We start from the raw sequence: 25,024 nt of genomic DNA, 5'->3' as shown, positions 1-25,024 counted from the left end.
CCAAGGTGGGTCACTGCACAGAACAGAACCAGAGCAGCCTTGAAGAATATTTGAGACCAAAAAAAAAAAAAAAAGAGGAAAAAAATTCATGATCAATTCCCTTCCTCTAAAACAACAGCTCATTTCTTTGTTTTAGTTCAGACTTTTTAGTTTACTAAAACTAAACCTAAGCATCACTTAACTGTTAGCTAAGCACTTCCAAGTCAGTCATGTTTTTCCGGCCTTGAAGAGCCCAACAGGTAGGTGTCGTGAGCTCCATTGTATAGCTGAAGAAAGTGAGGCTCAGAGGGGAAGTGACTTACCTAAAACCACAGAATAATAGAGTAGGAGAAATGGGATTTGAACCTGGGTTTGTCTAACTCCAAATCTTGTACACCGTCCACTGTATTTTCACATCTTCATCCCTGTACCAGTTAGAAATGTGCTCAGCTGCAGCTAACAATAGTGTTTCGGGTAAATGGGGCCTTATTTTCCCTGGTAGTGGATGGTCTCTAGGTCAGGAGGCAGAAGGTCCAAACTGAGACCTGAAGAATGGGTAGAAATGAGCCAGAGAGGACTTGGAGGAGGGGTGCTCCTACCTACTCCTAGGCAGAGGGAACAGCATGTGCAAAGGCCCAGAGGTGATAACAGAAAGATGTTCGCTCTGGCTACAGACTTGGCTTTCAAGTGTGAGCTGGGAAAGGAGGAGGGAGAGGACGGATAAATTCTGTTAACCATGTGCGAAGGCTGGACTTCCTCCTGGAGCACCAGGGAGCCACAGAAGGGGAGGGGCAGGGCTGAATGGAAGTTTCAGAGCATTCTGATTGCCGAGTACAGAAGGGATTGGAGTAGGCAAGAGGGGAGGCAGGGCTGGTTCTGGGCCCCTGTGGGTTTCTCGGGACCCAGGATGTGTAGGGGTGGGGGAGGGGAAGGAACGCCATTTGTCTAGAGAGCGGGGAGCCGGTCCCCGCCAAAGAAAAAGAACTATGGTTCTCACCCAATGCCGACACTAGCACAGCTCTCCTCGCAGCTGCCCTCTGTGTCCCTTCGAGGAAGGAGTGCTTCGCCACATTCTATGGAGGCACAGAGCTGAGAGACTTGCCCCGGTCACCTAAAAGCTGATAACCAAGCCTCAGTTCTGTGGGGTTCATGGCAATCATGAACAGGAAGACATCCCAGCAGCTGGCTCTGGACTATAGACAGTTTGGCTAAGGGGTCAGGCCAGGCCCTGGGATGAGGACCCTAGCTGCCCTCACCACCCTTACTCCAACTACACAGACAATGAGCCCAAGGGCCCCCCGGCTATCCCTCACCGCAGCCTCCAGGGCTCGTCTCTGGAGACAAGGGGCCTGTCAGAACTGCCTGCCAGTAAAGCCGATGAATGGTTCCTGGCTGCCAGTTGGACAAAACCCAGGCTCTGGGGAGGAAAGATTAGGCCAGGCCTTGGCCCAAAACTGCTCGGGGTCCATGGAGCCCCCGCGCCCTTCCCCAGTACTGGTCATCTCTAGGAGTGACTCCTGGGAAATGCGGCCCCACAGAAACAAGGGAGTTGTACTGGGGGCTCCAGCAGGAAGGGGTATTGCCAAGGATGGAAAGGCCGTAACTTAGGCTACAGAGAAGGGATCTGGGATCCTAAGGCAAGGAGGGCCAGAAGACATAGAGAGGAGACGGGGAGAGTGGAGTCCACGCCCCACCTAGAGAAGGGAGGAGCACAGGCTTAGAGGCAGGCCAGGCTCCATCTCTTCCCTGATGTGAGAGTCCTGTCTTCTTTCTGGGCTCTGTCTGCACAGATGTAAAATGGGCCCCAGAAGAACTTATCTTAAATGAGATGGTGCAAGTGCGGAAGGGCCCACCCAGGGCTGGGCACAGTGAGGGCTCCTCCCACTTCTGCCTGCCCTCCTCACTGGATCAGGAGCCCACGCTGGGGTGTGCGCAGGTCACAGCCAGGGGACAGCCGAGTCCTCCTGTGTGCATTCTGCTGGCCCGATGCGGTGGACCTCTCCTCTCCAGGTTTAAAAAATTTGAAAATTCTCTAAATCTAGAGGAAAAAGCTGGAGGAAGAGCACCCTGAACACACACGTAGCATCCCTTCCTTCTTTCAAAAAATAAACCATTATAGGATGTTAAATTTTATGTGTATTTCACCACAATAAAAATGTTGGGGAAAGAACACAACAAACCATCGTGTTGCCAACAGGCTGTGTTAACAAGAGTAAATTAAATTTTGACCAGGACACTAAAGGCACTGTGTGCTGGGCATCGGGTACAAGCCAAGGGCTTTGTACCTATTAAATCAAAATATTTAAATCGCATACAGAAATAAATCAATCTCACAGCAGCCCCATGAGTTGTGCGCTATTTACTACCCACCAGTTACAGATGGGGAAACTGAGCCTCGGAGAAATTACCCAACGTGCCTGAGTCAGTCAAGATGAATGTGGAAGTCTGACCTCCCTCCCAGGCCAGAATCCCTGCTACTGGGGTGCACGGCTGCCTCCACTCCCAGCTGCATACCTCCCTCCGCACCCTTGGTCCTGCCACCTGGCTCAGGCTCTGCCACCAGAGGCCAAAACCCTCGGTTTCCTCCCCCGAAACAGGACCTCTCCTCCTCTTGTTATCTTTTGAATGACCTGGATGAAGACCAGAGAGCCAGGTTCGAGGCCGGGCTCTGCCGCTCACCAGCTGTCTAACTTGGCACTAGAGCCCTCAGTCTTCATCTGGAAACTGGGCATGACAGCCACTCCTCACCATGGGTTGAAGGTGAGAGGCTGGTAGGGGGCCAGCTTAGGGCACCTAGTAGGTTGGTACTGAGTGCTCCCTTTTCTCCCACCATCCTGGTCTGAGATGGGACTGTGAAGTCCAAAGATGCTTTGGCTTCCAAAAATTTATTCAAGATCTTTGTCTCACAATGTCGTCCCTCTAATCAGGTGACCTTACCTGCCTTTTGTGGGAAGATAATAACAACAGGGCCCGCCCAGTCCCGCGTGCCCAAGAAAGGGATGGGGTCCGGCTCTGGTGGGCGGGGCCTAGTGGCTGGGGCTCCTAGCACCGCCCCCAGGCCCCGCCCTACACCCGTAGTTCTGGCTACGAGGCAGAGAGCCTGCAGATGCGGCCGCCAGATTCTGGTCCTCCAACAGCTCGTGCGAGCCCACCACAGGCTCCAGGCCAGGCGAGGGCAGGTGAGGCCTGGGCTGCGAACAGGGGAGGGATCTGCGCCGGTAAAGGGGAGACCCTTGTCCGGGGCCCATCAGCTCAGAGGATTCCCCACTGGCCTCTTGTGGAGGGGGAAGTGCAGTAGGGACCAAACTTCGCATCTCTCTCGGTGGGCAAGGAAGGGGATGCCAAGAAGTTGGGGGGGAGGGCAATGTGAATGGACGGGTGAGAACGAGGGATGAGCCCATACTCTGTGCCCAGCTGGGTACTGGGCCTCAGCCCTGAACCAGACTCCTATAATCCCCCCACCACCATCTACTTAGGGGGTGGAGTGGGGGACACAGGAGCTGTTTACTAGAGAGAAAGTGACAACTGGTGCTTTTCAGAGTCCAAAATGTGTGAACCTCCTGTCCTCCTATGCCGGGACGCTTTTGATTTTCATGCTTATAAACTTGCTCTGGGAGAGGGAAAAGGATATGAATTATCATCGCTGATGGGTCTGGACCTCCAGGTGCCATGAGGCCAGCTGGGGAGCCCAGTGCAGGGCTTCTTACCCCCAGTGCTTTCTGAGATCCATTGGCGCCTGTCCTGGGCTCTTCCAGGCCTGAAGCCTCCGGGCCCCCAAGAGCAATTAGGGTTTCCTCAGCTCACTAAGCACCTGGCCATGGCAAGCCTGCCCTCTGGGCTGGGTGGGTGAAGTTATAGCAAGTTCATCTCAAAGGTGGTGCCCCTGAGGGGATGGGAGGCCAGTGAAGGCAGGAGGGACAGCAAGGTCAGCTCAGAGCTTGCTGGGGGAGGGACGCTGCCTGCGGAAATGGGGATGGGGAGCCGCAGGGGAAGCAGGGGAAAGGTGAGTGGACGGGGTGATGGTGGGACCGGGGATGCCGGGGAGCGCAGCAGAGGCCTGATGAAGCAGAGGCTTGAACACCAACCTGGGAACCCCAAAGAACAGGAGGAAGCCCACAGGGCACTGAGCTCCCCGTCCCTCCGCGGGGGCCCCTGCCCTTTGTCTCTCCCCCACCCCATCCCCCAGCTCACCATAGTGACAGCGTTTCCCAGCTGCGGCCCTGGAAGGGGCTCCTGGAGACCGTCCCTTTGTGCAAGTAAATGTCATCCCCAGTGGATGGGCCATCCCGTCCTGAGCATCCAGCCCAGTGGGGTGTGGGAGCCAAACAAGGGGCTAGATGACCCCACAGACAGAGGCTGGAGGCAGACACTGAGCTGCTTTCCTTTGCTTTCTCCTTCCACAGTCCACACTGGCCACCCTGCGAGCCCTGCAGCTCCCCCCCCCCCCCGCCCCTGCTGGGTCCTGAATGGCTCCGTCTACCTGCTACTGTCTTCTCTACATCCTGGTAACTGAGTTTCTGGGATGGGGATGCCGGGGAGAAAGCCAAGGGGAGTCACAACTACTAGAACTACTAGGGTTTCACATGGCCACCTCACATCGTGAGGTCACTGCAAAGGTTACAGAAGACAAGCCCCTAGCATGGAGATAGAATAAAAGCATTCTTTAGGTGCTACACCTTTTTACATTCACTCATCAGCTTCTTTGTTCCTCACACGGGGGAATCGGACTCAGGGAAGAGAAGCAATCCACCCAAGATCCTACTCTGTCTGGGACTCGAAACCCCTTCTGGCCGCAGAGCCTGCAGCTTCCACCACACCCCACTGGAGAACACAGTAGGCATTCAATAACTGCACACACAGGGGGTTGGGGACCTGACTAAGCCCCTACCTGTCTTCTCTCTCAGATAGGGAGTCTGTCTGGGACCCACTCCAACTCCCCAGGTGAATCAAGGAGCCCTCGGGTCACAGGTTGGTATGAGGGAATCCCCGGAGAGCCTGCCCCCTTCCCAGTTCAGCCAGCCTATGGTCCATGTGGTGCATAGCCTCCAATGCAAAGGAAGCCAGGAAGTGCCATTTCGTTCAGCCTCACCATACCGGGCTCTAGGCTCAAAGTTTCCTTCATGTCCCTCTCATTCCTGCCAGTATATGGGTAACAGGCTCGGCAAGGGGGTGAGACAGGATGGGCCGAGTTCCGCCCCATACAGCCCAGATTGAGTCCAAGCAGCGTCCTTGCCCCTCCCCCGGGCGTCAGATACTCACACATGCTTCCCCACACCACCTCTCCTTTCCCACTGCCGCTCCAGGGGCCCCTGGTGAAGTGGTAGAGACTGCAGATGGGGTACGCAAGTTCCCCGGGCAGCGGCTGAGCTGGTAGTAGGCCCAAGAGTCCTGCGAGTAGCGGTTTGGACACTTGGCATGGGGGCCCCCAGATAGGGTCCTCGTTCCACGGCTGCCCGACCCCATCTGGGTAGCCCAAAGATAGGTCCCTCAGAGACCCCCACGGAGGCGTGAGTGTGGGCCCGGAGAGTGGGGGAGGTAGAGGCTTTGGTGACCTCCAGAGATGGGAGCCCACAGTGGAAGTCCTTGTGGATTGAGCCCAGAGGAATTTCTATCACAAAGAGAATTAACTCCTGGGCCTGCGCCCTGGAGCCCACCCTTCCTTCCGAGGGAGGTAGGAACCCAGAGCCCACGAGGGACCCTGCAGCTGCGCCAAAGTGTCGTCAGAGGTAGGATGGTGTGCTCAGCTGGGGAAATTGAGGTCCCAGCCCGTGGTCCCTGCAGCGGACCACGCCAGCGCTGGTGTTCCTGGAAAGGACCGTAGACGGGACGTTGCAGCTGCGGACACCCCTGCCTGCACTGCGAGCGCTGACGGCGTGCGTGCACGTGCAGTGGGACGCCGCCGCGCTCGGCACCGCTGCGCTCTTCTCTCTCGCCGCGCCCGCAATGGCCAACGCGCTGCAGCTGCGCGCCTTTGCCGAGCCAGGCGGCGCCATGCACGCCGCGCAGGTGGTGCGCGGGCACCACGCGCCCTTCCTCGCCGCCTTCCGCGCGATGGCAGCTGGCACCACGTATGTGCCACGTGGGAGCAGCGCGGCGGGCGCTGGGCGCTGTTCGCGGATGGGCAGCGGCGTGTGGGTGCTCCGGCATTCGGCGGGCCAGCCGGTGCCACCTGGCGGCTTCCTCGTGCTGGGTCAAAATCAGGACTCTCTGGGCGGTGGCTTCTCGGCGCGTGACGCCTTTAGCGGCAACCTCGCCGACTTCCAGCTCTGGGCCCGGGCATTGAGCCCGGCGCAGCTGCATCGGGCACGAGCCTGCGCGCCGCCTCCCGGTGGCCTGCTCTTCCCCTGGGACTTGGGCGCCTTAGATCTCACACCCTCGCTGCGGCCGCCAGTGCGGGTGCACCTTCTCTGTCCCGGTACAGCCTGCCCCGCTCCCTGGCTGCCAGACCCCGTCCTGATTTTTGACTCAACGACCCGCCCCCAGGCCCCTTACACTTGCTTGGGATCTTGAGACCCAGACCACCCCTTACCAACCTGGCCACGTCCTCTCCAGGCACCGGGTCCCTTGAGTATTTGCCCACTGCCCATAGCCTGAGTGGGCTCGCCCCCTAGACACCTTTCTCAGGCTGGTGATGGCTGCAGGGCCCTCTCTCAGGTCCCCAAGACATGAGTCCTGGCACCCTCTCAGGTGTGGAGGCACCTTCAGGGAAGTGGATTGTAGGGACCACTGAGGAACCAGGATGCGGCCCTGACACCTCCCCCACCCTGGCCAGTGCCCTCAGAGGAGTGCCCCACGTGGGACCCAGGACCCCACATCCAGCACTCTTCGCCCTGCCTGCAGCTGAGACCCTTTCTCTGCTGTTACGGGACAGGTGCGCCCCAGCTGGGCCCTGGGTAGGCTGGGGGTGAGAGGTTAGCAGTTGGCACAGCTTTGGAGTTCAGAATCTTCTCAGAGTCTCAGGGCCTTCAGGGAGTCTAGACCACAGGTCAGTGGGGCCATACAAACTTGGGTGTGAATCCCAGCTGTGTGACCTTGGGCAAGTGATTTTGCCATTCTGTGCCTCGACTTCCCTGGCTAGAACACCATGTGTAAAACTCCAGACACATAAGCATCAAAGTGATCTTCCTCCCAGCACATGGTGGGTGGGGTACATTTGGGGAGAGTGTTGCCCAGGGTCCAGCCTGGCATCCCCTCCTTTGCAGAGACCTATCAGCAGCTGCAGGATGCCCTGTCATGGCCTGGCCAGGATGTTATCAGCAGAGTCAATGCCTTGGCCAATACCATCATGGTGAGCCCCCTCCCAGGGTGCTGAAGAGTCTGGGGGTACTATCGGTCACCTCCCTGCACCTCGGTTTTCTCACCTGTAAAGAGTACACCCACCTAATGATTTTGCAAGATGTAAGGTTGTTTATGCTCCCTATTTTGGAGTCCTTGAGAACTGAAGGCTTATGACAAGTTAGACTCCCACCCACCAAGAAGACCCTGGCAGAGTCCAAGGGACATCCCTAGGGGGCCCCTCCTGACAGCCAGACCAGCACTAAGCGGCTTCTCTGGCCACAGCTCCCCCCTGATCCCCTCCCTGAACCCCACGGATACCTGTCCCCGGCCAAGGCCTCCAGCTTCCTGATATCTTGGCGCAAGTCCTGACAAGGGAGGCAACTCCACTGGGGCCGGCTGCGCTGCTGACTATCGTGCACTTCCTGAGGAGGGTGACAGCGCCCGGGGCTGGGGAGCCAGAGCCCTTGACGGAACCCTGGGAGGACCTGGGCCAGGTGTCGTGTCTGTGGCTAGCCTGGTCCTGGAGGAGCAGCTGGCTGGGGCGTGGCTGTCAGTGGGCGAGGTGAGGTTAACGGATCCGGGCGGGGAGGGACCTGAGCTCTGCTCCCAGCTTTGCCACCAGCCTGAGGTGCAGCCATGAGCTCCGTCTCCCCATCCATCAGAGTAGTTCCTCTTTTATCTGTTTCATAACTTGAACTTACCCATACAACTGCTCTTGAACAACAGTTTAAAAAATATAAGAGCCACTAATCAATATGGACTTCCCTCATATCCAAGACTCAGCTGACTGCCTTAAGTGGGAGGTTCTCTGTGCAGAGTATTCAGCCATCTTGTCTGCCAAAAAGGCCCAGACACTCTGGAGAACTTGAGAAACACTTTCCAGAGATGGTGAGAGTGTTGGAAACCTCCTAGCAAAAGTGGTCGCAGGCTTGGAAGTGATCAGCCTAGAGAAGGGAGAGAGCAAGGGGTCAGGGGCACTGCCTGTAAATCTCTGGGGCTGCAGGAGCACAGACGGTCCCCCTTTGGCTTCAGAGGGCAGAACTGGGACCTGGGTTCGGTGATAGGGAGGGGAGGACAGCACAGGAGGCTGGATCCATGAAATGGTTCCCCTGCTCAGGTGGTGAGCTCCCTGTCCTGGGAAGGGTACAAGCCCACACTTGACTGCAGATCTGAGGCACTGTGGTAGACTAGGAAAAGCTGGTCTCAGAGTCTCAGTTTTATTCCCTGGACAATGGGGATGATATGCGTAGGCAATGGAGAGGAGTAATGGGTGCATTGGTGGCTTGGCCAGCACAGAATATGTAGGTGTCCCATTAATGCACATTCTCCCCTCCCTGCCCTGTCCTCAGTACCCCCCCACACACACACACACACATACACACACAAGCGTTTCCTTTTGGGATATAAAAGTTGAGCACCTATTATAGGTCTAGCTCTGATTTTGACCAAAGAAGGGGAAGGCATGGCTCCGCCTTCGGAGTGTGGGGTTGGCAAGGACAGGCCAGCAGATAGGTCACTTCATAGACCGTTGAGAGGTCAGGACAGGGGGGTACGGAATGTGGGAGGGAGCTGAGACGCAGCCTCCTCCCAGGTGGTTGGCGGACCCATGGCCCTGGTGGCAAGTGTGCAGCACCTGGCACCCCTGCTGAGCACCATGCTGACCTCCGAGGTGCCCCGAGTGCACATCCAGCACCGCCATGCCGGTGAGCCTGCCACCCACCCAGCCCCCACAGTTGGGCTCTCGGTGGGGCCTAGGCTGCAACATCTCTCCTGAGCCCTGCTCACTGGGAGCCGTCTGCATTCCCACAGACACTCCACTGCTTCCTGCCTTTGCCCACGCTGTGCCTCCATCCAGGATGCTCTTTCTGTCTTGGCCAAGCAAGCTCCTGCACAGCCTTCAGAACCTGCTTGGGCATCACCTCCTCTAGGAGGCCTTCCCCAGTTCTGGCTCTCTCCTGATAGTTCCTCCCTTCTCTGTTACCCCGGTGTCCTGAATATGCCTCTTGTTGCATTTGTGGTGATCATATAATTCCACCTGAAGCTTGCTGAGTACCAGGGCTATTTCCGAGTCATTTCTACATCTCAGGGCCAGACCCAACTGCACACTCAGTGGGTGTTTGTAGATTGAATGGGAGAGCACGTATGGTGGAACTTCAGGCAAAACTGGTGTCCTTCAGGCCCTGGCCGGCTAGCTTAGCGGTAGAGCATGGGCCCGGCGTGTGGAGGTCCTGGGTTCGATTCCCAACCAGGGCACACAGGAGAAGCGCCCATCTGCTTCTCCACCCTTCCTCTCTCCTTTCTCTCTATCTCTCTCTTCCCCTCCCACAGCCAAGGCTCCATTGGAGCAAAGTTGAACCGGGCACTGAGGATGGCTCCATGGCCTCCGCCTTAGGCACTAGAATGGCTCTAGTTGCAATGGAGCAATGTCCTAGATGAACACAGCATCGCCCTCTGGTGGGCATGCCGGGTGGGTCACGGTTGGCACATGTGGAAATCTGTCTCTCTGCCTCCCCGCTTCTAACTTCAGAAAAATACAAAACAAACAAACAAAAAGCCCCCAAAACTGGTGTCCTTCATTTGCCCATTGGTTTCTGATGGCTCATTGATATTCAGGTCCTACCCCCCCCACCCCCCACCCCCTGTACCTCCCCTCTCAATGACCCTCTCCCCTTGGACTCTGAGAAATCAGATTTACCTTGGGCAAGTTGCTGAGCCTCTCTGAGCAGAACAGTGGCCTCCTAGACCTGCGGCAGGGAGAGCGGAAGCAAACTCTGCCAGCTGGGCCAGCTCAGCAGAAAGGCCTCCCTGCTGAGGCCCAGCCACCCGCCTCATCTGCCCCCAGGCCTGGAGGTGCGGAGCCTAGGCTTGCGGGAGGCCAGCAAGAAGGGCTGTGTGTTCACAATGCCCGGTGGACGTCCAGAGGGGCCGGCCACATTCGCGTCCCCGACAGTGAAGTGAGGCGGCTCCTGGGGAAAGGTGGGGGAGGGCTGGGGGGGCCTTGTGGAGGTTTGGGTCACACCCCAATGTCACAGCAGCCAGCTCTGCTACTTTGAACAAGTCACCTCACCTTTCAGAGCCCGTTTCCTCATCTGTAACATGGTTGTGTTGTAGTTGCCTCGTGGGTTGTTAGGAGGTTAAAAGCACCTACCACATAGTAGGCATTCGCTCGTCTCCTCATTGAACCACACACATTTCCCTCGGCCCCATGCCACCAGGGGGTAGCGAGTTAGGACAGGGGGCAAAGGGCTCTGGAACCACCAGGTTAGGCGCACAGACTGGCAGGCTAGAATTCTGGCTCTGCCGCTTATAACGGTGTGATCTTCAGGAAGTCATGTAACCTCTGTGAGCCTCAGTTTCCCTATCTATAAGTTGGGCCAACCCACAGTGCCCACTCAGTCGGTCACTGGGTGGGGTCTTGGGCCCCCTCCCACCCAGCCCGCCTCTCTGGAGTCACCGTGATCCACAGCTGGTTCAGCTCAAGTGTCTTCCAGCACACCCTGGGCGGGCCTGGCCTAGAGCCCCAGGCCCCTGACAGCTCTGAAGAGGCGAGCAGGATGCAGAGATGAGCCAACCCCACCCGCTAGGCTGCTGGGTGCCCGCCCCAGGGAAGTCCAGGCCTCCGGCCCCTTCATTCTGCTGGGCAGACCCGCCCTTAGCCCAGGGCCCGCCCTCCTGACTCCTGACACACACATAATTCTGGGCCTGGCAGAGGTGTGCTGGGGGGAACAGGGCTCAACCTCTGTCTTCTGGCGTCCTGGCTTCAGTGTCGAGACTCAAGAATGGGACAGGTCCTACTCATATTACCAGCAAGTCCCCAAGACAAGCCTGGAACCCAGGTGCCATCATTCCTAGCACGGGGCTTGTCCTGTTGTTTCTTTGGACACAGAGCGTGCCATCACCACAGTGGCCTGGATGAGATGGTCCCCAGCAATGCATGACCTCTCCCGCAGAGCCAGCTGGTGCCCTTAAAGGCTCCCTACCTTCCCACAGGTTCCTAAGCAGCCAGGTGGGGTCAGCCACCATCTCCTCTGAGGTGTGGGACCAAATCGGGGAGGTCACCACGGCCATGACTTTCCACCTGCAACACCAAGCCCGGGTACTGGTGGCACTTCTGGGAAACAGCCACCCCGGTGCACTTATCCTTGTTTGGTCTCTCCCTCCCCCCAATATTTGTTCATTGCACAACCAGGGTCTAAAAATGTCCAAGAAAAACCCTCATCCACAAGCCGTCCCCAGGGCCCTCAAGGGGAGGGGAGGGAAGAACACACTGCACACTGACTTTCTGCCAGGGGACTTGGAGAAGCACCATTCACTTAACCCACAACTGCCCTCTCCACATGGGCAAGAAGTGAACTCGGGAGAGCTGCTGTGATTGGCCAGCTCTCTCCTCACCGCTGATGGCGCCTTATAAAATCTGTATCATCGTCATGGTTTAAGTCCTGTCAAGTTAGCTGTGTGTTTGATTCCAGACACAGACCTTATTTTCTGCTACACAACCGGGCTCACACTGTGCACACTGCTGTGCGGCTTTTTTCTCTGCTGAGCAGCACGGTGGCGCTCGTTCCCGTCGGTGGACAGGGCATCCCGGTGGCTTCGCCTCTCCCCAAGGGCGGGCTCTTAGCTTGTCCCCAGGATGTATTTCCTTCCGTATTATACCTAACGCTGGCGTGAAAGCCAGCTCACCTCACTTTCCCTCTCCCCCTTCCCCGGCGTGTTCTCCAGCCCCTTCCCCGGGACCCAGGCTGGGCAAGCCTCAGCGTCCCCTGCAGCCTCTGGTCTCCCTGTCCCTGTTTCCACCCGCAGGCCTCCCCTCAGAAGCTGGAGGAGCCCATCTGTGCTTTCTGGAACTTCAGCAGCAGGTGACTGTTCAGTGTCAGGTTCTTTAGCTAAGGCAATTTTTTTAAAGACATCCATTCTGCTTGAGCATGAGGCCAGACATGGGTGCGTTTTTGGCTGCCGTTCACCAATGGAATTGTGGTGGTGGCTCTAGAACCCACTCGGCAGGGGACAAGCTGAGGCAAGACAGTCTGTTACCCATGAGGCAGTGAGCTCCCTGTCATAGGAGGTATGCAAGCCTACTCCGTGGAGCATCTAGGAAGCGACTCACCTGCCGAATAAGTGTTAGAGTAGATGACATTTGAAGGGGCAGAGGAGGGTGCAGGGATTACCCAGCCCCCCACCCTGGAGCTTTAGCTGAGCGAATGAACATCAACCACTGTTGTTTATTAATGAATGCAATTCGTCTGTGGTGATCACAGGTTTCAGCCCCGCCCTCCTACCATTCCTAAGAATACTGAATTCATTTTATAGATGGGAAACTGAGGCCCGCATAGGGCCGGTGACTTACCCAAAATCACTCAGCTAGTTAGAGGCAGGGCACGGGGGACCCCAGGTGGGGGATCGGTGGGGGATCGGCTTTCCTCTGCTCGCCCCCTGCTCCCACCCCCATGACCAGCCCTCTGCCCCGCCCAGCCCAGACACAGGGGGCTCCTGGGCTACCTCCGGCTGCTCTGTGGCTGCCCTGTACCAGGACTCCACCGCCTGCTTCTGCAACCACAGCACTGACGTCGCCGTCCTGCTGCAGGTGTACGGCATCCAGGTGAGCGCTCGGTGGTGGGGGGGCGGGGCACCAGTCCAGAGGAAGAACAGAAGGTGAACAGAAGGACACTCCACGTGGAGGGCCAGGCTGAGCAAAGGCGAGGGGGCCGGACACAGCAGACTTGCTATGTTCCGGAACTCTGATGTGTCCGGACCTTCCAGTGTGAGGCCCAATGCAGGCAGGGGTCAGATCACACAGGGCCTAGAAGGCCAGGCTTGGATCTGCTCCTGCCAGCAGGGGGCAGGCGTTCGAGCCCTCAGGGAGCCCTCTGGGGCCAGGGAGGACCACCGAGGGGCCATGGGCCTGGCTCAGGGACCTGGGGACAGCAGAGAGAAGAGGAAACTGGACTGAGTGAGGAGGCGGGTGGTCGGGACAAAGGGCTGGGCAACTGGGAGATGAGAGACTGCCTGTGAGGGGACACAGGTGGGTAATGGGTTTGGACAGGCCCCAGCCTGAGGGGCCGGTGGGGTCTGTGGGCCTGGTGTTAGGGGAGGGAAGGGTCTCAGCCGGAGATGAGGGGCCCATAGGTGAAGCCACAGCCAAGATGAGGTCATGTGAACAGGAGAGGCCCCTGAAAGGCACCAGCACATCTATATGCTGGGGGCAAAGCCACATTCCAGGAGGGGACCAAGCGAGACGGGCTCACCGGAGGCGGAAAGAGACTCTGGGTGGCCACTTACTAAGAGGCTGAGTTAGACAGGCCGAGGCACAAGAATGCTAGGGTCACTTAGCACGTTGGGGAGCACACCAGAAACACATGCTATGAAACGCATTTTTCCTGTAAAGACGCACGGGTGTTTTGTATCGGCCCCTCAGTGGGTGACTGTCCTGGGTGACCCAGCCCCTCCCGGTGGGCATGCCAGGGTCTCAGCCGGAGACGAGGGGCCCGTGTGAGCTTCCGATGGACTGCTCTTAGAGTCTGTGTGCTTTAGGGAGCGCCGGCAGGGGAGGACGTGCCAGCGCTCACTTATTAAGTGCCTGCTGTATGCAGGCCTGGCCTGCCTGCTGGTGCTGTTGGTATTCCTGCTTCCCTGGGGGGCCTTGCCCGATGGGGCGGGAGGGGCCTGGTCATGTCAGATGTCAGGTCAGGGTGGTGACTGTACTCTGGGTCTCTGTCCCTCTCACAGAGAGGCGCTGAGGCGGAGTCCCTGCTGCGGATGCTCTCCTTTGTGGGCTGTGGCGTGTCCTTCTGCGCGCTCACTACCACCTTCTTGTTCTTCCTGGTGGCCAGGTGAGGTGACTCCCACAGTGTCCTGGCACCAGGGGCCTGCCATGCCCCTCAGGGCTTGCCCTGCCCCTCGTGGGCCTCTCAGTCCCTCCTCCGGTCCGTGTCCATCCCTGACACCATCCCTGACACCAGAAGACGGCTCAGGGCCTCCTCTGCGGCTGTGGCCTCCTGGGGAGATGCCCTCTCTGCTCAGCCTGTCCATGGGGACTTGGGGGCGGGGCTAAAAAGGGGGCGGGCTAGCAGTGGGGTCCTGTAACCAACTCCATTGCCTGTCCAGGGTCCACAGATCGGAGCGAGCCACAGTCCACAAGAACCTGACCTTCTCCCTGGCCTCCATGGACGGCCTTCTCATGGCCAGCGAATGGGCTAAAGCCAGCAAGGTGGGCAGCCAGCAGGTGGGCTTGAGAGCTCAGGGGGCTGGGAAAGTACCCTCTGCCTCTTCTGGTGCCCTCCCACGCCCTCCCTCTCCCCGCAGGAGAGAGGCCCCCAGAAGGACGGTCCTGAAGGTTAGAGCGGGGCCCAGGGTGCGGCCTAGACACCTCACCTACTGATACCTCGTTGGGTTGGCGATGCCAGGCATGGCCTGGGGCCCAGGGCGGGGCTGCACCCACGGCTGGCCTCGGTGGTATCCCCACCCTCCCACACACAGGTGGCGTCTGTGGCCGTCACAGCTGCCGTGCACCTCTTCTTTTTGGTCACATTCTCCTGGATGTTGGTGGAGGGACTTCTGCTCTGGAGCAAAGTGGTGGCCGTGAGCATGTGCCCAGGCCCCCGGATGGCACTCTGCTACACCACCGGCTGGGGTGAGACCCCTCTGTGCCCCACGCTTGCTCTGCTCTCAGCTCCGCCTTGCATGGCACTATCGCCCCACCCGCAACACCACCACCAAACACCCATCCCCACCTGGCACCCGGCACGCAGCGCCCAGCACCCAGCACCCGTCGCCGACACAAGCTCGATTTTCTCCGCTCTGTCCACCTCCAACTCTTAATCCTCCTCCAAGTCCAGTTCTTAATCGTCCTCCGCTGCAACTGAGCAGCCCCCACCTCCAGCACTGGCCCCGACCCGTGACTGGCAAAGCCTGTGCCATCGCCTGCCCTCCCTCTCTGAGGACCCCCAGCCCTATGCCCCGACTCCAGCCTCAGCTCCCCCACTCCCCAGCTACTCGGAGCTCCAGTGTCACCCGCCAAGCAACAGGCCCACCCCGCCCGCTCCTATGGGGTGGCTGCGCTGAAACTCTGGAGGGCGCTGGGTCCCAGAGAGGGCAGAATGGTCCTGCGGTCACTGCTCCCCCTAGGCATGCCTGTGGCCATTGTGGCCATCACCCTGGCTGTGTCCCCATGACTGCGTGGCCACTGGACACTGCTGGCTCCATGTGCACGCAGACACAATCTGGGCCTCTGTGGGGCCCGCGCTCTTCGTGCTGACTGAGCGGAAGGGCTGGGGGCCTGGCGGGGAGGGATAGACGTGTGGGGGAGGGGAGGCCTTGCCCACTGACACCAGGTCTCCAGGCCAATACCTGCATCCTGGTCCGCGTGGTGATGGTCACTGTGTCCAGTGCCCGCCGCAGGGCTGAGCCCGCAGCCCTGCCTGCAGCAGAGGATCAGGATCCAGATATGGTGAGGCCCAGACTGGGGGTGTGACCACGTGTGAGTCCACGGGGGGTGCTGGCTGTGTGTGCTTGTGGGTACAGGGCTACATATGAGCATATGAGTGTATGTGTCCATGCTCGTGTGTGCATGCATGCTCATAAATGTGGACGAGTGGAAGCATGCTTACCACCTGTGGGGATGGTAAACTGACCCTGAATTTGGGGGTGCAGTGTAGACACCAGCCACTGTCCCAGGGGCTCACTGTCTGCAGAAGGCACTGATGACAGGGTAGGGTAAGTGAGACCCTCCAAGCAGGCGGTCCCCAGAAGTTCAGGTTCAGGCTGGCAATCTAGGTCCCGACCCCTGCACTCTCCAAGGCCTCACCCTGCTAGAGAGGGGACCCCCCACCCCGGCCTTTCTCCAGAAGCTCTGACTCCTTTCTGGCCTTTTTCTTCCCCACCCATCCTCTGCCAGCAACGTGGCACCCAAGCCGGGTCCCTGAAATGCCGAGGAGTTCCAGGGGTCCTTGAAGAGGGAATGAGGAAGCCCGTCCAGTCTCCATGTACCCCCGTACCCACTGCCCAGGCCTCGGCACTCCCTCTGGGCAGCTGTGCCCCTTCCTTTGAGCCAGTCTGGGACTGGAACCCCATCTCCCCAGGGTCACGATCCCTACTTCACACTCTACCTCTGGGTGTCTCTGGGAAGGGACAGCCAAGTCCAGCTGAAGGCTGCAGCTCCGCTAAGCCCTGCGCCGGGGTCCTGGTCTGCAGCTGCGGCCTCCCCAGACACCTCCTACGTGCTGCCCTCCCGGATCGCTCGGCAGCCCTGCCTGCTCTCCACAGAGTGGCGGTGAAGCCCATGCTGGTCCTGCTGCCCATCCTGGGCCTGACCTGGCTGGTCGGCCTGCTGGTGCACCTCAGCCCGGCCTGGGCCTACGCCGCCGTGGGCCTCGGTTCCTTCCAGGTACCTCCTGGCCCCGGGACCTCTGGGACCGGGGTTCTAAAGTGCACTGCGACCCAAAGGGAGTGACTGGTTTGTCAGGGAGCTGGAGAGGGAGTTACCTCCCCATCATGGGAGCCACCAACAGCAAGTGGGGACATTATCAAGAGAAAAGGGTGAGGACAAACCTCAAATCGAACAGCGGTACATCAGTGAGGATTCTGTGCCCCATTTAACAGTTGGGGAAACTGAGGCCTGCCGGTGCGCGCGGCAGAGGAATTGTTAAGATCCTTAAGATGAGGCAGAAGTTCCAGCCTCAGGCAAGTGCTGAAGTCACTTCCGGCCTCGGCAGGAAGCAGGGATGGAGGTGCAGGACACCAGGGACTCTCCTCTTGGGGTCTGTGACCTTGAGTGGGGTCAGCATGAGCTGCTCCATTGGTGAGGACAGCCGTTCTTGATCCGCACAAATGAAGCGGAAATGGTGGGACCGCCGGAACCCTCCTGGTGCCTGTCGGGACCTGGGTCCTGAGCCACGGAGAAGGGTCAGACTAGGTCCCTGTCCTCAGGGAGTTTGCAGACCTATGGGGACCCAGACGTGGACACAGACAGCCTCAGCCCAGGGGTCTGAGTGCCGGAAGGGAGGCGGGGTCCAGGTAGGGTCCCCCTGCCCCTACCCGGCCCGTGGCCTACCTTGCGCTCCCCCACCTCTTCCTGTGGCCCTACTATTCCCAGCAGAAGTGGGGGAGCCCCTGGCTGGACAGAGGCAAGTCAGGAAATCAGGTGCAAGCTCCATCCTGGCCTCCCGGGGACTCTCATGCTTCCTGAAGAGAAGGGGCACTGAGCACAAACAGGCACCAGGGAGCCTGGAACTCTCCGAGCATCGGGCTCCTATTTCTGTCTCTGAACAAGCCTTTCAAATGAGGAAGCGGAGACCCTGCAAAGGCACTTGCCCAGGACCTCGTGGTTGGAAGGCGCAGCACCGGGCACAGCCCAGAGTCTGTGCTGTCCGTCCCTGGGGTCTTCGCTCCTGGCCCCAGCAGGGCCTGGCTGGTTCCAGGAAGAGCTGCGGTGGCTGGGAGGGGGCGGGAGTGGGGGCAGGCGCCCTGACCCAGCCGCTCAGCCCGCCACCTGAGGCTCGCTGAGCGCCCACCAGCCGCTGGGCCCTGCTCCAGGCACTGGCACTGCAGCAGCAAAGGGGGCCGACGGGTGCCCTGAGCTGACCTGAAGGGGGGTGCAGACCGTGACCGAGACAGGGAGGAAAGTACTGAGGAGGGCTGAGCAAGGCTCAGGAGGGGTGCACAGGGTCTGGTCCCCCCGGGCCTGGCCCATGTTGTCTTCTACCCCTGGGCCTTGGGGACTTGACACCCTCTGCCAGGCGGGTGTGGGAATAGAGAGAGGAGAGAGACCAGGATTGCTGGGGGGGGGGGGGGCATGCCAGAGAAGGGCCTGGAGAATGACCAAACACTGGGGTTCCCACACTACTCTCAAAGAAGCCCGGCTCCCAGAGTCCTGTCTGGCCCTAAGCAGTGGGGACAGCGGAGGCGCTGCACCCCCTTCCTGGACACAGACAAGCCCTCCTTCTGAACCCTGCGCTCTCTCCAGAGCTCCAGCTCGGCCCCTTTCACCAAGTGACCTTGCCTGGGTTTCTCCACCTGGCAGAGTGGGGAGGGAAGCAGCATCCCGTTGCCATGGTGACGACTCCAGCGCCATCCCTGCCTGTGGCCCTCGGGTGGACAGAGCTGCAGGCGGCCCGTGCCACCATCCCCGTCCCCACTGACTCCCTCCCTTCCCCTTCTCATCCTTTCCTCTCTCAGGGTCTCATTTCTTTGTCTCTGTCTCTGAATCTTTTCCGAGAGACTCTTTCTCTGTCTCTCAGGCTCTCTCTGTCACTGTCCCCTTCTCTGGTATGGATCATACTGGCACTTCCTGGGCCTCTCTCTCTCTGTTCCCCCTTCTGTGGATCTCTGAGCTCCCCTGTCCTTCTGTCACTTACCCAGCTTCTCCATTTCTCTGAATGTGACCTCTCTTGCCCCTTCCCTGTCAGCCTCAGGAGGCCTGAGGCTCCGTCCCCCACCCCAGGCCTCGGGTTCCCTCCCCACCAAATGGGAAGAATGAACCCCCCACACCTCCATGGAGCTTCCAGGAGGGTCAAGTAAGACCCAACATGGGCTGGTGCTTTGTGACTGGCGAGGCCTCCTGGTCCTCATGCGAGTGGAGAGAGGGAGCCAGCTATGCCCCAGCCACCACGGCCCTGAGTCCTTCACACGCAGCCCCTCCCAGTGGCATCAGGAGGCAAGTCCTGCCTCATCCCCACTTTCCAGAGGAAGAGACAGAGGCTCAGAGAGGCGAGGCCACTCAGCGATCGATCGGCACAGTCAGAATGCAATCCTAGGTCTGCTGTCCCAGGACCTGCTTAGGCTTGGAGCTTCGGGAAGGTGTGCCCCCCAGCCCCCACCCTGCAGCGGGATAAGGCTACGAGGATGGGCAGGTCCCAGGCTGTGGAGGGCAGAGGCTGCCCACCGAAGGGGTGGAGTGGGGCGAGGCCCCTCCTGGTTCTCTCTGCTACAGCTGCTCCTCCCCAGTGCAGGAGGTGGGGCCAGGAAGGGTTTGTGTTTCTCAGCTTGTCTCTCTGAATATCTCTGAGCATCTCTGATTGTGTCTCTGCTGTGGCCCCAAGCCAAGTGGCTGGGGGGGGGGGTCCCAGTCAGTGACACCTCTTGGGTCTGGCCCCAGGGGCTGTACATCTTCCTGGTCTACACGGCCTACAACGGGAGGTGAGTTGAGGGACATCAGTGGGGGGCAGAGTAAGAGGAGCTTATCTTGATGGGCTCCAAGCCCACAGGAGTCAAGGGAGGGTCCCAGGCCTGACCCCGAGGCCTGTCCCCCAGGTCCAGAGCGCCCTGCAGAGGACATCTGAGAAGAAGGCCGCTGAGGCATTCATGGTGCGGGCAGGCACAGGGGTGGGTGGCAGGAGGTGCCACCCGCAGCCGGTCGGGTTCCAGCAGTGACTGCCTCTCCTTTCAGGCCCACTCCCCGCCCCAGGGCCTGGCATCCCACCCTGAGCCCTCAGGTCCCTGGGAGGTGGCCTGAGCAACCCTGTAGCCCTGGCTCCACCCTGAAGACACTTAGCTCTCAGAGGTATGGCCTCCCCTGCCCTCCAGTATGAATGCTTCCCAGTGCCTCAGTTTCTCCAGTGCTCAGGTGGAGCTGGGGGCCAACAGCACATCTGAAAGGCCACGAGCTGGAGGCCCAGGAAATTCTGCCACCGTGGGGCATGGGGGATGGCTTAGAAATGGCTGCTTTCCTCCCTCCACCACCACTAGGGAACAGGAGCCCCTGGACTCAGCCCCGAGGCGGCATTTGCCCAGGGTCACTTTCCCTGAGTGTCCATGCAGTGGTGGTTTGGGGGTTCCCGAAGGCAGGTAGTTGGATGAGGATCAGGGCCCTAAGACAACATATGAGTTTAATGACTTGAAGGCCAGGGCAGGAGTTCCAACCAATCCCAGCTACTGGTCCACATGCTGTGTGCCCTTGGGCAAGTAACCTTCCCTCTCTGGGCCTTCCATTTCCTCATCACTAATTTGGAGGGTAAACCTTTGAGTGGATTCTTAGATTCTTTGATAATGAGGTCCTCACCTAAAGATGGGGGAGCAGAGAGAGAGCTTCCTGCCTCAGCCTCCCCATAGTTCACCTTCTTGAGTGTTTTCCCCCCACTAGGGACCCACAGCCCCAGGATCCATCCCCACAGCCCTCTCCTCCATTGCAGAACCCGAAGGACCGGTGAGGCTGGGGCAGGGGCAACCAGGCTCTGCCAAGGGGCTAGCAAGTGTGTCTGGCAGGGTTGGGGAAACCACAGGATGGGGGGGGTGGGCTGGGGGGTGGGCTTCCCCTGGGATCCTAGGGCCCCCATTCCTCGGTGACCAGGCTGACGGGCTCTGGGAGCAGCTGGGAGGTGCTGACTACACGCTGGCAGAAGCTGAATGCCAAGGCCACTGGGGGGGGGGGGCAGAGTATCACCAAGGTAGCCAAGGGCCCCAGGGCAAGGGGGAGGAGTGTGGCCAGTCCCTGACGGACATCCTCTGTCCTCAGGTGGTGGAGCTGACAGCATTCAAGGCTTCAGGTAGAGCTCCCACCTCAGGGGGTCCCCTTGGCGACTGGACACCCCTTCTCCCCACTGCACCAGAGTATTTGAGAGTGACTTCAAATACTCACATTTTTTTTCCGACCTGTCACCATTTTAGGGGCCCTTCCTCTCACTCTGCGCCTTGCTGGTGCCGAGGCCTCCATCACACATGATGGGCTCTGTCTGTGACAGTGCAGTGCTCCTTGGAGAGGGTCGCTTAGGGAGTCAGTCCGGGTCCCCTCCCCAGAGCTGGTGCTCCAGGATAGGCAGTGAGCCAGAAGCCCACCTTTCAGGCGTCCGCCTTCCTCTGCGCACCCACTCTCTCTGGCCTCCTGGCCTCACCCCCCAGGAAGGCCCCCATCCTGATGCCTAGGGCTCTGAGAGGCCTTCCAAACCCAGTGAGGAGCATATGCTCTCCTCCAAGGCCTCAGTTTCCCCACCGGATAGCTGATGGGGGTGTGATGGGGGCCTGTGGGCCGTGGGGCCTGGCTGGGGCCACCCCAGGCCCTGCTCAAGTTGAGGACTGAGCCTGGGTCACTGAGCCTGGCCAGAGAGGAGCTGCGGGGACCGCCGTCACTGTCAGCCTCCTGAGCCTGAGTTCCCACCGTCTGAAACAGGAGGCGACGCTCCGAGGGGCGCACTCAGCAGCGCCAGCCTCAAACCCCTGATTCTTCCCAGCCAGGGCAGCAGGCCCGTTCGCGGAGCTCTCACTGGGGCTGGATTCTTCCTGAACCCCGGGCATGTGCTGCCTTTAAGCTGAGGAAATGGAGGTGCTGTCACCCTCCCATTGCACAACGGGGAAACAAAGGCACAGAAAGGAGCCAGGACTAGCCAGGGTCAGTGGTAGAGGTGGGGTCAGGTCCCCACCCCAGTAGTTGGTAGTCTAGATGTAAGTCTAGGCACATTTGAACCCAGGTCTGTGTGACCACAAGATCCCAGCTGGCCTTCATCCCTGCCTCGTGTCCTAGGGCTCAGCTTCCCCTTCTGCAAAATGGGCTGGAGGCGCCCCCTGCAGGCCTGTTGGGAGGCTGCAGGCGCGCACCCGCCGGTGCGTTCAAGGGGCGGGAGTTTCCCCCACCCTCCGCCCTGCGGTCCCTCGGACCCCACCCCCGCAGGCACAGCTCGTCTGTGGGAACAAGAGAGCCGCAGCCGCGCCTCCGCGCTCAAGTGACAGCGCCTTTGTCTCTCCGCTGAATGAGTGGGTTGCTAAGGCCGCTCGTAGCAACCGAGCTGCTTCCCCCTCTGCCTGGTCCCCGCTCCGGACGCTCTAGCCCCCCAACCCCACCCCGCAACCTACTCAGGTGGCCTGGGCCAGAGGTGCGAAGGCGTGAAGGCTGCTGGCTGTATGTCCCACACGGTGCCTACCCCGCCCTCCCGAAAGCCCACAACTGGCACGCAGGTGTTCCTTGGATGGAGCGATTGAGACTCAGATGGGGAATGAGGAAGACTGACCCCGGCCAGGATTCCCAGCCTAGCTCCTACCCCAGCCTCTGTTCCCAGACCCGCCCCATCCTGGGTAGTGCCAGGGTCGCCCACCCTGATTATCTGCCAGCCCAGCCCAAAGGGTGCACTTCCCTCCCAGGTTTCTAGAGAATGCTTGGGGACTTTTCTCCCATCTCCTGGGGACGTCTGGAAGGCCCAGATGGTGGCCCCTGAGGAAGAGCAGCAGGATGGACCACTGCCTGCTCCCGGGAGCCACAGCCGCTCCCGTCTTCTAATGGCAATGTCTCTCGTCTTCCCGCTGACCCCACCAGGCCCCACAGCTCTGTCCCCCTGGCTGTCTGTGGCTGTCCCTTCCCTCTGTCCCTCCCCACCTGTCCTGAAGTTCTGATGGCCCTGCGGTGTCTCTCATAATAAATTTATTCTTGTGACCTGTCCCTCTCTGAGATTACCCTGGCGTGGGGATGTGGACAGGATGCCAGGTTCCCTGGGAGGAGAGAAGGACAAGGGAAGCCACTTTGGCTTTGGGACTCCAGATGGTCCCGGCTGCATCATTAGGGCAGGTGTGGCCAATACTTATTAGCACCTACTATGTGCCTGGCTGGTGCTGAGGCCTTTATTGCCAGAGTGGCAGGGCCTCAGCTAGGCCTGGAGGCCACCATCACCTCATCGTGCAGAGAAAAAAACCAAGGTCCCCATGGCTCAGACCTGGGTGTCCCCAGCCAGGTAACACGAAGTTCAGGGCAGCAGTCAGTGTGAATGGGAACTGCCCAGGCAGACTGCTCAGAGGAGGTGCCAGCGCAGGCTGGACTGGCTCCAGGTCTGATGAGAGTCATGCTAAGGGAGGTGCCCAACTCCGAGTCTGACTGTGTGACCAGGTCCTGCCACCAACCAATCTGTGGCCACAGGCAAGATTCTTCTCTGAGTCTGGTTCTCTTCTAGGGTAGAATGGTTTCTGGGCAGAGGTGAGGATATGTTTGGGCTTGGTGCCAGGCCAAGGGGGGTGCCCAGGGGCTGGGCCTTGGGCACAGAGGCTAACTGTCCTGTTGACCTCAACCTGGTTTGAACGCCACTGGGCCAAAGGATGGGGCACAGTTGAGGAACATCAGAGCAGCCACCCTGGAGGAGGCAGCTAACCACACCAGACACAGGCGGGGGCAGGCGGGGCAGGGCTCAGTGAGCAGAAGCCCTGAGACCCAGCAAAGTACAAGCTACACCCAGCTCCCTCCACAAACTTAGAAGTTGCTTTCACCCTGGACTCTGCCTGGATTTTGTCTGGGACAAAGTCTAAGGAAGCAAGGACGGGGTAGAGGGGGTGGACCCTCCACATAAGAACAGAGGTCTGGGTTTTCATTCTGGGCACGGGAGGGATGTTGAGCCACTTGAAGCCCAGCCCATCATCTGCAGGAAAGGGGACATCAGGCTGCATTGAACTGGGCAGGACACTTGGTGGCCCCTACTGCCTGCGTTTGCAGTGTCCTCTGACCCCCTCCCCTCTCAGAGGGCTCCTGCCTTCACCTCCAAACTCAGCCGGGTTGGTGGGGGGCGGGCCCAGGGACAGGGACCAAGAATTCTGTTCCGGGCTCCCGTCCATGTGCTGCGTACCCTCCCTCCCTCCCCTCTCCTAAGCCTCCCACCAAAATGACTTCTCTTGGGTCCCCAACTACTCCTGGCTGACACCCCCCCCCATCCCTTTGCTCACACTGTCCCTTCTGCCTGCAGTGGCCCTACCAGTTGCCCAGCTGATAAACTAGGAATCTTTCAAAGCCCAGCTTGGATGGCACCTTTTCTATGAAGACTTCCTGCCTCCCCGCTCAGGAGCAGAACCAGTCACTCCTCATCTTAACTGGCTGGTTACATAATGTATCACCTTGGATTATGATCTGACTAAGATAGTCTCCTGCAAAACTGGACATTCCCTGGAGGCAGGAACCAAGGTGCCAAAAGGGAAAGGGACGCTTTCTTCTTTGCAAAGAAGCCACTGCCAAGCCGCGGTCCTAGGGCTGCCTCGCCATAGAGGGTGCCTTTTCCTAATCTGCACAGAGGCACCGTGGATCAGGAGTGGCCCGGGGGACGAAGTAGATTGGTCAAGGTGAGTCAAGGTTTACACAATGGACCGCTGGGGCCTCTCTGCTTCTTCTCAGTGTGTGACCTTGGACAGGCCACTTCACACCTATGTACCTGTAACTGAAGCTGCGAAGAACAGATGGGACAAGACTGCGGAAGCTGGCAAAGCCCTGGGGCAGCACGTGGAGCACAGGAAGCCTCCTCAGATGTTGGCTTTGCTCACTGCTGCCACCAAGTGGTGGGGAGCGGCACAGCAAGGGAATCCCTGAGAGTGCCTCGCCCCGGGGTCTGTGGCTGGCCACTAGATGGACGGAGAGGACTGGACCAGTGCTCTCAAGTTAAGTGGGCCCAGGTTTGATTCTGTCCCTGCAGATCTCTGACAAGGAGCACTTCCCAAGTGCCTCTCCTGGATTGTAACTCCTGCCTCACTGGGCCACTGTAGGGACCCTGAGCTGAGGGAAGGCACACAGTAAGTGCTCAATTACGTGATGGCTCCCTTCTGCCCAAGATGGTGGCCGAACTGCCCCACCAGGGTGAACGGAGGCTGAGACCCCGCCGGCTCAAGCATCTCCCAGGCCTCTGAGCGTGACAGGGTCCCAGGGATGAGATGGGGTCCAAAGGCCCCCAAACGGTGCCTGGTATCCCTCCACACCTCATCCGGCCTCCCCAGAACTTTCAGCAAAGGTTATCTGAGTGTCTCCTCCAACACAACTGGAGCATCACCCACCCACCCGACCCCGTAGGAGGCTCTGCTTTGGCCCCACAATGTAAAGAGCCAG

The 25,024-nt window shown here is 59.4% G+C and overlaps 1 protein-coding gene across 1 annotated transcript; it reads left to right on the top strand.

The window, feature by feature from the left end:
* Positions 1–3,092: 3,092 nt before the first annotated feature.
* On the top strand, positions 3,093–22,009 carry ADGRD2 (adhesion G protein-coupled receptor D2). The gene is given in 32 exon segments (XM_066362697.1): positions 3,093–3,158; positions 4,383–4,484; positions 4,884–4,941; positions 5,271–5,490; positions 5,745–6,025; positions 6,028–6,130; positions 6,132–6,394; positions 6,752–6,850; positions 7,182–7,267; positions 7,540–7,603; positions 7,606–7,746; positions 7,749–7,819; positions 8,849–8,960; positions 10,100–10,183; positions 10,186–10,233; positions 10,693–10,817; positions 11,246–11,359; positions 12,713–12,856; positions 13,984–14,087; positions 14,362–14,464; positions 14,734–14,887; positions 15,382–15,418; positions 15,420–15,512; positions 15,595–15,654; positions 15,656–15,703; positions 16,519–16,639; positions 19,349–19,389; positions 19,491–19,557; positions 20,333–20,395; positions 20,540–20,735; positions 21,707–21,786; positions 21,854–22,009. Coding segments are annotated over 31 exon segments (3,375 nt in total). The 5' UTR covers positions 3,093–3,158; positions 4,383–4,445.
* The last annotated feature ends 3,015 nt before the right edge of the window (positions 22,010–25,024 follow it).

Source organism: Saccopteryx leptura, chromosome 2 (assembly GCF_036850995.1).
Source record: "Saccopteryx leptura isolate mSacLep1 chromosome 2, mSacLep1_pri_phased_curated, whole genome shotgun sequence".
NCBI classification, from domain to species: Eukaryota; Metazoa; Chordata; class Mammalia; order Chiroptera; family Emballonuridae; genus Saccopteryx; species Saccopteryx leptura.
The sequence above is the reverse complement of the archived record's forward strand: the minus strand, read 5'-3'. Positions and strand labels throughout refer to the sequence as shown.